This window comes from Rutilus rutilus, assembly GCF_951802725.1.
Source record: "Rutilus rutilus genome assembly, chromosome: 23".
Taxonomy (NCBI): Eukaryota; Metazoa; Chordata; class Actinopteri; order Cypriniformes; family Leuciscidae; genus Rutilus; species Rutilus rutilus.
In genome coordinates, this window is record NC_140233.1 from 12,760,564 (window position 1) to 12,773,068 (window position 12,505).

At 37.4% G+C, this 12,505-nt stretch overlaps 1 protein-coding gene across 1 annotated transcript in view; it reads right to left on the reverse strand.

The window, feature by feature from the left end:
* Positions 1–12,505, reverse strand: part of LOC311283410 (USP6 N-terminal-like protein) — a 41,566-nt gene that overhangs the window by 26,593 nt on the left and 2,468 nt on the right. Inside the window, exons 6-10 of the mRNA XM_084397775.1 lie at positions 12,183–12,306; positions 11,750–11,819; positions 9,668–9,782; positions 9,361–9,478; positions 3,537–3,649 (exon numbers count right to left, since the gene is read on the reverse strand). Of these exons, the coding sequence (XP_084253901.1) occupies positions 3,537–3,649; positions 9,361–9,478; positions 9,668–9,782; positions 11,750–11,819; positions 12,183–12,306 (540 nt within the window). The remainder of the gene's footprint in view (positions 1–3,536; positions 3,650–9,360; positions 9,479–9,667; positions 9,783–11,749; positions 11,820–12,182; positions 12,307–12,505) is intronic.

The following is a 12,505-nucleotide window of genomic DNA, read 5'->3' on the forward strand; positions in this document are numbered from 1 at the left end:
CAACAAACACTTTTCTGTACCGCACACCCCCATGAGAGTCTATACAGCAATCATCAGATATGTCCATGAAATAGAAATGACAAATCTGTTCTTGTAAGCTATAAAGCATGTCTTTCAGACGTGGATCCAGACTTAAGTTCCTCTGAGCCCTAAGAGAGACCTGCAGAAGAACAGCCACTTTATTAGCTGAAACAGGAAGTAAAAAAAAAATTCAAAGCTTTTATAGTGTATAATCATCAAATTTTACATCATCTTTAGCCAATAGTATAAAAAGGAACTACAGCATTTATGCACTTGATCCTCGCCAAGCCCTGCCTCCCTTGGTTACTGTTAATAAGTCAAACAAGCTTTACAGATCATTCCATAAGAATGAAGATATCTGTGTATGGTGTGAGTTAAATAAAGTGGCATAAATCTGAAAAAAATATTTAAAAAAGAGCAAAAAAAGTATTATGCTCACCAAGTCTGCATTTATTTGATAAAAAATACAGTAATATTGTGAAATATTACATGTAATATTTCTTTTATATCCAAAATAATGGTTTTCTATTTATTTGAAAACAATTTATTCCTGTGATGGAATAAATAGATCATTACTCTAGTCTTTGGTGTCACATGATCCTTCAGAAATCATTCTAATATGCTGATTTTGATGCTCAAGATACATTTATTTTTATCAATGTTGAAAGCAGTTGTACTGCTTCATATTTTTGTGAAAAATTCAGGATTCTTTGATGAATCGAAAGTTCAAAAGAACAGCATTTATTTGAAATAGAAATCTTTTGTAAAGGCCCGTTCACATCAAGGACGACGATAACTATAATAACAATAAAGAAAAATAATTCTATATATAAAAGAATAGCAGAGTCCACATCACAACGATAACAACACAGAGGAAAGATATCGTTGGAATCACTTTCAGAACGATTTTGTCTAGTTGATAAATAATAAAAACATTGAGAGCCAATCAGAATCCATCCCGCTTTGAAGAGCTTGAGCATTTAAAGCAGACGTCAAACCTGCAGCACGTGCTTAGAAAAAATTGAACGATATCATCCGCTGGTGTGGACGTTAATATAGTTATTACAGTTATTTTTATAGTTATCTTGGTGTGAACGGGCCTTAACATTTTTTATATGTTAACAAATGAATGCATCCTTACTTTGAAAAAACTTTTTTTGTGACATTTTAAAGCATTTTTATGTGCTTTAAAGAAAGTGTTGAATTAAATCAATAACATGATTAAAGCTGCTCAGAATGCAGAGAGAGCAAAGCAAAGCAAAGCAAACCAAATGAACTCATGCTCAAAAACCTAATGAACTCACTCCTTGTTGTCCAAAACAAAAATCAAATACCTTCAGGCAGCCTATGATGTCACGGACAGGTGTGCATAATATAAACATACAATTTATTTAAAGATACCGACCACTAAAAACTCTTCGTTCAACAGTAAGTCACCTGTGGTCGTTCTGTGGCTTCCTGACATCCAGGTGTTTCCCAAATAGACCTTCCATTAAAGAAGCTCAGGTGCAGTGAGTGACGGCATTGTGAGTCAGTTCTCATTACCTTGTTAAAGGGGGGACAGAGACAGCCCCATGGGTGACTCATATTGACTCACAGAGCTTTGGATGATAATTCATACTGTAAAAATCACTGCCTGGGCCTTTCAAACACACCAGCCCCCTCCAAAAAACAACTCCAGCATGCCCACCCACCCTCAGGGAGTTTCTTCGCTGTTAAAAGCCGATGAGTCACGGCCGCCAGACAGAGAAGTGCCCGTTGAATGGGATTCTGTCAAACCTACTGTAAATCAACTTAAATCAGAAGCTGTGAATGAGGACACTCTGAGTAAAAACAAAAATAATTCCAGGCACTCTCGGTAAGAGAAGAGAAACCTAATGATCCCCGTGTGGGCGGACAAGAGAATATGGAGGGTTTTTTCCACTGGGAATAGAGAGCTAAGAGCTACAGTAAGATAGACAGACAATTGTGGTGATTAGCTGGAACGTGAATTCATAAAACATTAAGGTATAAACAAACAGAAATAGAGCTATGAGTCAATGAATAAAAATACTTATGTAAAATGTTAAAAGTACCAGATATGCAAGAACTGAATTCAAAACTCTTGATTTCTGCCACAACATTCAGATGGTAGGGTCAGAATTTGGCATAAACAACATGAAAGCATGGATCCATCCTGCATTTTATCAACGATTCACACTGGTGGTGGTGTTATTGTGTGGGGAATATTTTCTTGGCACACTTTTGGGCCCCTTTGGGAATTTGAGCATTGTTTAAACACCACAGCCTACCTGAGTATTGTAAAGCATCGCTTTATGACCACAGTGTACACATCTTCTGATGGCTACTTTCTGCAGGATAACGCGCCATGTCACAAAGCTCAAATCATCTCTCACTGGTTTCTTGAACATGACAATGAGTTCACTAAACTCTAATGATCTCTACAGTCACCAGATCTCAATCCACTAGAGCACCTTTGGCATGTGGTGGAACGGGAGCTTCTCATCATGGACGTGCAGCCGACAAATCTGCAGCAACTGCGTGATGCTATCATGTTAATATGGACTAAAATCTCTGAGGAATGTTTCCAGCACCTTGTTAAATCTATTCTACAAAGAATTAAGGCAGTTCTGAAGGCAAAAGGGGGTTCGACCTGGTACTAGCAAGGTGTACCTAATAAAGTGGCAGATGAGTATAAATGTTATTGTTATCTGATTCTGATATTGTAAGAATGGAAATAAAGTGAGTGAAAAAAGTCAAAACGTATAAACAAAAAAGATGTAAAGGTAAATAAATTAATAAATCAATGAAAAATAAATCAATGAATTAAATATTCACATTTTTTCTATTGTGTTAAATTAATTTTAAATGAACTTTTGATTTAATTGAGATTTGTAGACCTTTTTATTAAGATACTTATATAAACCATTAGTGTGCAAAAACACTGAAACCCACATTAGTACACAAGGTCTGTTCACTTTGGCCTGTTCTTCCTGAAGTCAAAGATAGCAACCAACCTGAGCACACTTAAGAGTGCGCTTTGTACACTCGGGCAAGGCATCCTCCCCTGGGTCTAACATGAGATGCAGGTGACATTTTGTTCCCAAAAAGCTGGCACTTAAAGACTCATCTAGTCAAAAGCATCCCTGTCATTGGTCCCCTATCGGACGCTGATGACCGTAGAGATTGAGTCAACAGTCTGTCCCTATCTAGTGTCTCTGTCAGCCCATTACACTTGACCCTTAGTCTTGAACTCAGCGTCTTGCTTACAGCACAGTAGGCTACTGAGGCACATGGGACAACATACTGTACTGAAGGTGGGCTCATATGTACACTAAACAAACAAGCGGGACAAAGAAGGAGGTCTTATGTAAGGGGGCTGGAATGTCTGCACATGTTTGGATGGGGCTGTGCTTGGAGAACAAGCGTATTCATTGTTGAAAGCGACTGAATGTTGTAAGCTGTCCTTGCATGCTCGGATGTTTTAAAGTGGGATTGTGTATGCGTTTGTTTACCTTCATCCTGTCCACCACTGGCCTCTTCCAAAACCAGGCTGTTCATGCAGCTGATTTCCCATTCCTGAACATCAGTGTTCCAGAGTGCTGGGATCAGGACACGATGCTGGGAGCTGGACACATATACAAACACAAAACAGAGTATTACTTTGTCAAACTTAGCATATATTATAATACAGACTTTTTCTCCACATTTTCCACAAAGATTGTTGGGGAAATTTTTTTATATTAACATATGGCCCAACTGGGTTCCAAGTAACCATAGGAAGTAGCAGGAGAATGCTAGGGTATCAAAAACGTTTCCACAAAATATATTTTTTAAAACTGTCAAACAAGTGCTCTTAACATATTAATGAAATATGTTATGTGTTCATATACGTTTTTTACATTCATCAAACTTCACAACATTATACTCTTTAATTCTGCTTAAAATTATTACAAATAATTAAATAAATAATTATACAGTGCTAATCTCAGCTACACTGTCAGCTTTATTTAAAGTAAATATAGTCTAGATATTTCTAGATATATAGTCTATATAGAATATAGTCTATATATATATATATATATATATATATTATATATATATATTATTGTATACACAATTATATATTGTATACACAGTGCCCTCCACTAATATTGGCACCCTTGGTAAATATGAGCAAAGGCGGCTGTGAAAATAAATCTGTATTGTTTATCCATTTAATCCGTTTCATTACAAAAAATTAAAAAATTAAAAGAAATAACAAAATTCTAACCTTTCATTAAAGTAAAACCATTGAAAGTGGGAGGAAACTCACATTATTAAATAAATGTTTTTCTCCAATGCATGTTGGCCACAATTATTGGCACCCCCAGAAATGATCAAGAGTAAAATATCTCTTAAGTACATTCCCATTCATATTTGCGTTTTTTTAGCACACCAGGATGACTAGAAGCATGAAATTGTCTAGCTATGACTTCCTGTTCCACAGGAGTAGAAATATGAGGAAACACAAAGGCCAAAATCCCTTAATCATCCATCACAATGAATAAAACCAAAGAATATAGTTCTGATGCGCAGCAAAAGATTGTTGAGCTTCACAAAATAGAAAGTGGCAGTAAGAAATTAGCTAAAGCATTGAAAATCCCCATTTTTGCCATGAGGGCAAAAATGAAGAAGTTCCAACCAACTAAAGATGTTACAAATCTGCCTGGAAGAGGACGTGTCTATATCGTCCCAATGCATGGTGAGGAGGAGAGTTTGAGTGGTCAAAGACTCTCCAAGGATCACAGATGGAGAATTGCAGAGATTAGTTGAGTCATGTGGTGCTGTTTGATAATAAAAATGTAGGCTTTCTGACCCCAAGTTGTTTGGGAGGGTTTCAAGAAAAATCCTCCTCGCTCATCCAAAAACAAACTCAGTTGTCAGACATGACTTGAATTTCAAAAGGGACCAGATTCAATGGTCAGATGAAACTAAACAAAAAACCCAGCCAAACAGGGATAAAAAGTACCCCATGCCCACTGTTAAATATACCGCTGGATCTTTAATGTTGTGTGCCTATATTTTTTTTGCTGGAGGTCCTGGAAATCTTGTTCAGATACATGGTATCATGGATTCTAGCAAATACAAACAGATAAAAAAATCTAAACCTGACAGCTTCTGCTAGAAATCATATAATGGGCCGTGGGTGGATCTTCCATCAGGACAATGATCCAAAACAAACGTCAAAATTAACACAAAAATCTGTCACTGAGCACAAAATGAAGCTTCTGCCATGACCGTCCCAGTCCGACTCCCCAGACCTGAACCCTATAGAAAATGAGTGGGCTGAACAGAAGAGGAGAAGCACCAACATGGATCTGGGAATCTGAAGGATCTGGAGAGATTTTGTATGGAGGAATGGTCTCTGATCTCTTGGCAGGTGTTCTCCAAACTCATCAGGCATTATAGGAGAAAACTCAGAGCGGTTATCTTCGGAAAAGAAGGTTGCAATAATTGTGGCAAACGTGAACTAGAGAAAAACATTTATTTCATAATGAGATTTTCCCACAACTTTCAATTGTTTTTACTTCAATAAAAGCCTAGAATTTTGTGAATTTTTTGAATGAAAGATCAAAAGGATAATCAATGCAGATTTATTTTCACCAAGGGTGCCAATATTACTGGAGGGTACTAAATATATTTATACATATAAAATTATAAATGTTTACATAAATATGTATAGCTTATACCTATATTATAAATACTTTTACTTTGTGGGTCCTTGGTAACATTAAGTTTGAAAATTTTTTTGGATTAAGTGACGTCAGCTGAGGTGGTTTCAGAAGTTGATGAAAGATTAGGGAAGACAAAAAAAAAAAAAAAGTGCATCTAGCATCTATAATCTACAGCTTTTCTAACATATCTGACAGTTTTAGACCATTTTGACATAACCTCTGGATCAAACAGCAGCCAGAAAATGAAAAATGAAAACATTAGAGATTAAACAAAAAACTAAAATATTTATTTCCCTTTGCTATTAAAAGAAAACACTATCTCTGTGTAACCAGCCCTCCTAACAGAGGTAAACCTTGTCTGTCTGTGCTTAATGTCACAGCGAGTTACATAAGTCCCGAAGTGGCCTTGTCAAGGGAAAAAGCCGTACACAAACGGTCTGTCAAGGCAACACGACAACGGGACTGAATTGGAGGAGGGGGCGAGCATTGACAAAAACGTGCAAGGACACCCCAGTCCCTTTCATGAAGGACTAACATTGTTCACACAGTCTCTAATGACAGGTGACGGACCCTTGTCACTGAGGATACCAAAGAACCAACTAACACTGAAGTGATGTCAACCTTGTCTCCCTGATTTAATGATTACATAACCACAACTCAACATGAGCTGTAGAAGTTAGTCATCCAAACCAGCTTAGGTTGGTTGGTCTGATGGTTAAATGCACATCAAGCTGGTTTTCACAGCTCGGTTTGATCGTTTTAAAGAGGTTTTGGGAACTTGAAGAACCCCTTTAGACTTTTTTTTCTGGAGGGATTTTGAGAGTTTTGAGGCGTTTCTTCTCTTTTCATCTCTTTCTTCTTTCGGTTTCTCTCTTTGGCCTCCTAAGCAAGGCGACCGCTTCGTTCTCAGACGGCTCAGTTCTCTGCCTAGCAAAACTCCGATACTCTGAATCAGAGGGGAGCATTTAGGCTTGACCTTGCCGGCACTGACGTCCTGCCAGGCGAGCAACGTGAACCCGTTCCCTGATGTGTAGGAGCTTTGTGTTGACTGCCATCTGCATGTCAATGCCAAATATCCCCTTTGAAACTGGCAAATGGCTTCGTTTGCCCTTATAATCCTGTAAAGTGGCTGGCAAAGCGTAATGGGCTCTGCATGGGCACGAACGTCTCTACCAAGCCACAACAAATATCGTTTTTAAAGATCCATTCGCAAAGGTGAGTTTTAATATGGGCACATGACTATAAAAGAATTCCGGATCACATGACAAAGGATTCAGATTGGCATGACAACACGCAGTATTGAATAAAAGGCGACCATAGAAACAACTTAACAATATGGCCTGGCTTCATGTGTCTTTTAGATCCGCTATGTTAATCAAAGTAGTTCTCATGGCCACGTCGCCATGGTGACTGTGACATCATCAAATAAACACATCTGCTATGAAATGACTCCTACCAATATCTGTTTGAACTTTGCACCGACATGAACACTTTCTCTTATTTCCTCAGTAACTATTTTCTATAAATGTACCTCCTAGAACTTGGACTAGGTCTCGGTTCTTCCACTGTTATGATGAGAAAGACATTATAATGAACCTGCTTGACTTCACTTGATATATTAGTAACCATATTGGGAAAATAAATAGAAGTTAAATTATCTGTATATTATCAGTTTCTAAAGCAATATCAGTTTTTGAATTCTTAACAGCAGGTTTGCTTGATTTAAGGTTCTTGCAATTTACAGCAAAGACTAAAAGAAAAAAACAAACCAGAAAAGATTTAAAATCTAAGTCATTATATTATGGCCAAATTAAAGATTAAAATAATTATTGGCAATATAAGTCAAATTTCTATACGTGCATCACAATTTCCCATATTAGAGCATAAATATCTCTGAATACTGCTGGCAATTAAAGGAAAAAAGCCTAAAACAAGGAACGCACAGTAATAAGATAATGATGATGATTATCATCATTATTATTATTATTATTTCCTTTATTTTTATATTTAGATTACCTTTGCCATCATTTAACGCTCACTTAAAGCAACAACATGGAACTTTTCCTCTGCGGTCGCCCTACAGGTTGGAAGCGGAATTGTCCATTACCGCTGTCGTAAAATGATTTACTGTCAACGCATTCTCATCCCCAAATCGTCACTTTCAAACATTCTTCAATATCCGACGCACAAAGCACCCTTAGCGTCAATATGAGACGCTTCGGTTATGGGTAGGTTTAGGTCTGTGGTAGGGTTATGCGTCTCATATGGACACTAAAGGGTGCTTTGTGCGTCAGATATTGAAGAAATTTTGAAAGCGTCAGTATATGACGACTTGGGATGAGAACGGGCTGTTACTGTATATGAAGCATGCAGGTTTTTTTCATATGGGCAATGATAATATTATTAATCTTCCGCCTTTCATAATTTATAAATGTTTAGTAGACTAAACATTTTAACTCAAACATTTGCGATTTGCATGTCGATTGCAATGCTCAAATCTGAACGAGAATGATAGCGATAGCATCCTAACCATCTAAAACTAGCATGTTAGTGTTTACTAGCTACCAGATTGATAATTCGCTCATCTACTAACGTTAGCTGATTCATGAAGATAAATGGAGGACCAGATAGTTTCCGTAACGTAGCCAGGCAGACAACAGATTAGAAAAACTAAAGATAGTATGCAAGCAATTTACTTACTAGTTCAACAGCATGACGGCCAAGTCAGCATCGGTCTGACGATAAGCTCACGCCAGCGAGCAAACGCTCGACCAATATTGATCCTCGTCCTGCCTTTCAGTTTATCACTCTCCCTTTTCCTCTTCCGACTCTACTCCGACAAAACCTTGGACTTCTTACGTTTCGCTGCTGCTTCAGCCATGACAAAAACAAACGCGCTGGTTGGCCTGTCACGGCCGAATTTGAGGAAGTGGTGGGCGAAGTGACGTATGCCGTAAAGCAGTCGAATTTTGTAGTTCTTTTTGAGCTCTGGTTACTACCCGCACCCCGAAGTTACATAGTGCCAGTAAAAGCGATACAGACCCCGTCAGGCTCTGGCAGACATCTCATTCAACCTATTGTAAGTCGATGTACCATCACAAGGGTCTTGGAAATATATTATGAAGGTTGAAAAACTACATGTTGTTACTTTAACAGTTCATCTTTAAAAACGCTACTAATTTAATAAAACTATTAAACGTAATCTTTAGCAAATCTCAAAACGAATATACATCTTTTGATACTGTACATTATAATGATGTCTAAAGTCACTTAAAATGACTTATTTTAATTTTCAGGCCTGGTTTCACAGACAGTGTAGGCCTTTGTTAAATTAGGACATTTAAGTAGTTTTTATAAACGTTCCTTAGAAGAAAAAAAAAACATTACTGGTGTGCATCTTGAGATAAAACAATGTCACTGACATATTTTAAGAAATGTCAGTGCAAGTTGCTTTTATTTAAAACAGCTCAAACATGCATTTTAGTCTGGGATTTGGCTTAAGCTTTCTGTGAAACTGGCATTAATGTTTTAGTTTTAATTAATTTAAACAAAATAATATATTTTTTAGTATCAATCATAACATGAAAAATCATCTGCCGGACTGTAATATCGTTGCACTCACACGTCCATAGGCACTCGCAGCAGAACGGGCAGCACGGCGGCCTCCTCAGTCATGTTCATGATACGAGACTCCAGCAGCAGGATGATAGTGAGGCCAGTGCGAAATACAGCCTGCAGCCCTGCGGAGAGTATGAAGAATTGATCGGATCATGTTCGGGAAACCTGTTTTAAAACGATCATTTGCTATTCTGTTTAGTGACACTAGTGGTGCAGAAATCACACACTTCGACTTTGATGAGCAAACATGGCAGCTTGACACTTGGGATGTTATTATTATAGTACAAAAACAAGAAAAAGTGGTGTAATACCGTGCAGCATGATAAGATCCCAGATGGCCAACACCGAGTCCCAGCACGGCAGAGAGGTGAAGAGGGTGAGAAACCACTGCATGATGAAATGCAGAGAAGACACCCCAAGAGTCTCCTAAAAGCAGACAGAAAACAACACACTCCTGTTATTATCTGACAATGCAAACTTAAAAGTCTTAACACGTAACAGTTCTGAAAAAAGGCTTCATAATAGCATTTGATAGAAAAGATCTTTTATTTTGATAGAAGATTTAAGATCTTAGACTTAATCAATACAGCACTTACATTTTGAGTGAATAATTAGCAACATTTTAGTCTGTTCCTCACACAAAGCTCTTATAAAAGTTGGAATACAATACACAGTCTATACAGACAAACTTTTAAGCTGTTTTTGCACCCTGTTTGAAGCTTGAAAGCTCTAGTCTCCATCCAACATAATGGAATGGAAAAGAATGATTGGAACCTTCTACTAAACTTCTCATTAAAGACGCCATATTATGCCCTTTTACACAGTCTTGATTTTGTTTTTGGGGTCTGCTAGGATAGGTTTTCATGCTTGAATGTTCAAAAAACATTATTTTTCACATATTTTATTGTTGCAGCATCTCTCTTCCCAGTCTGACGGTAAATGCCCGTTCACACCAAGAATGATAACTATAATTATATTAGCATCCACACCAGTGGACGATATCAATATCATTATCTGCACACTGAGTTTTGTCGTCTGCTGCTTTAAATGTTTAAGCTCTTTAAAGCAGGATGGATTGGCTGTCTATGTTTTTATTGTACATCAGCTAGAAAAATCGTTACGATAATGACTCCAACGATAACGTTCCTCTGTGCCGTTATCGTTATAGCTGTGGTGTGAACTCTGCTATTCTTTTATATTTAGAACTGTATCTTTATCGTTATAGCTAGCGTTCTTGTTGTGAACAAACATTAACGCTCTGGGGCGTGTTTTCCAAAACCAACTATGATCGCAAGTTCTGTCATTACCAACACAATTCAATGGAACTTGCGTCCAATAGTTGGCTAATGATGCTTTTGGGAAACACACCGCTGTTTAGTTCCTGTCTCTATGAAGCCCCCCCTTCTGAAAAGCACAATGTGCTCTGACTGGTCAGACTAGTGTGTTGTGATTGGTCACCCGCTTTGAACATGTTTCAGAAATGTCATGCTCCTTACCATAACCGAGTTTCAACACACTACTAAGTACTAACATAACTCAACCAACCACAGAAGAAAAGTGAAGACTACAATCAAGGAGTTTCAGGGAGTTCAGGAACAGTGTGATATAGAGAATAACTCCCTTTGAAGTGGACTTTGTGCTTTAACTTTACAGACCTTTTTTCATGCTCAAACAGCAACATTACACACTAAAGAAAATGTAGAAAGCATAAAAGGTCCTCTTTAATGTTAGCTACAATATGAGAGTGAGCAAATTACAGAATGCTTGATTATAACAATCTACTCCATTTAGTTTTAGGTTTGTCACTGCAATCTGCCCTGCCTGTAAGTTTACAGCATCATCTTTTGTCCTGTGCTGCAGTCTAATAGCTCAGGTTTTTAGACAGCTGTGCTGAGTCAACACACAGAGAGAAGGAAATCCCTTAAGAGTTCTCCAAGCAGCACAAATGCTCTGAGGGGGCGGACAGCCACTACTATAAAAAAAAAAAAAACACACAGAAGAGCTCATTTAAAAGCCCCCGGGAAAAGGTCTACAAGATACAGTGACAAATCTGTGAGAGGCATTAAATGAGAGAGGCTTCTCAAGAGAAAGGCTGTGATCTACACAAACTCTAGAGGACTGAGAGACTGTGCGTTATGCAGCATGTGCCTGTTTTTATATTCAGACAGTTTCCTGATGAGAGTTCAGGCCAGGATTTAAGACCTCATCTTTAAGGTCTTAGTTTCAAAGGAAAGATAAGGTAGAAATAGAATAGAGTAGAAAAGAAAAGAATAGAAATATATAAAAATAGAAAACAGAAATATATATATATATATATAACTAATCCTAACCCTAACCTGGAATGCAATTTCATTATATACAATTCTATTAAAAATGTAGACCATAATTCTCACCAAGTGCTGGAAGAGCAGAGGTTTCCTGTGTTTCAGGAGCTGGTGAAAAACCAAAGCTTGAAGTTGAATCCTGAAAATACAATAAATTATTCAAATAGGTAAAAGGTTAAACTAGGTTTATTTGAAAGAAACAAGAAATTACTAATGCTACGCTAATATATTAGTGAGGCTGATTAATCAACCAATTGTTGGCCTATTTGCAATTATTGACATTGGCCGAAAAACAATCAACTTGATGTGTGATTTCCAAAATCTTCCAACAGGTTTGTCACCAGATGATTTTAGTGAATCTTGCGCAAATATTTTGTGAAAAATTTCTTTTTTTTTTACAATGAGTTAGTAAAATATTCGTTAAAAAATATAAAGCAGCAAGTAAAGCAGGAACCATTTTATGTGCATGTTTAAAGTTCACACAGTAAAGCTATGGTCTTACTTCTTCATAGAGGAATCAAAGAGCTCTGAGAGATACTTGGGCTTCTCTAACAGAGCAACCAGAGCCCAGAAAGCCTCTTCTTCAGACAGGATCATTAGGAGCACAGCAGCTATATAGGACATCCCTGAGAAAAACAAACAAGCCTTAAGGCATCACATAGTCCCATTATGGCCTCAATGTCAAGGACAAACTAGCTAAATTAGCTCCACAGAAAAAAGAAAAAAAAACTGCAAACCAAATTATGACCATGACATGCAATATCAACAAGATGGCACTTGACTGCCCTCTTGAGACTGAATATCAGTATATTCTGTACTCAAATA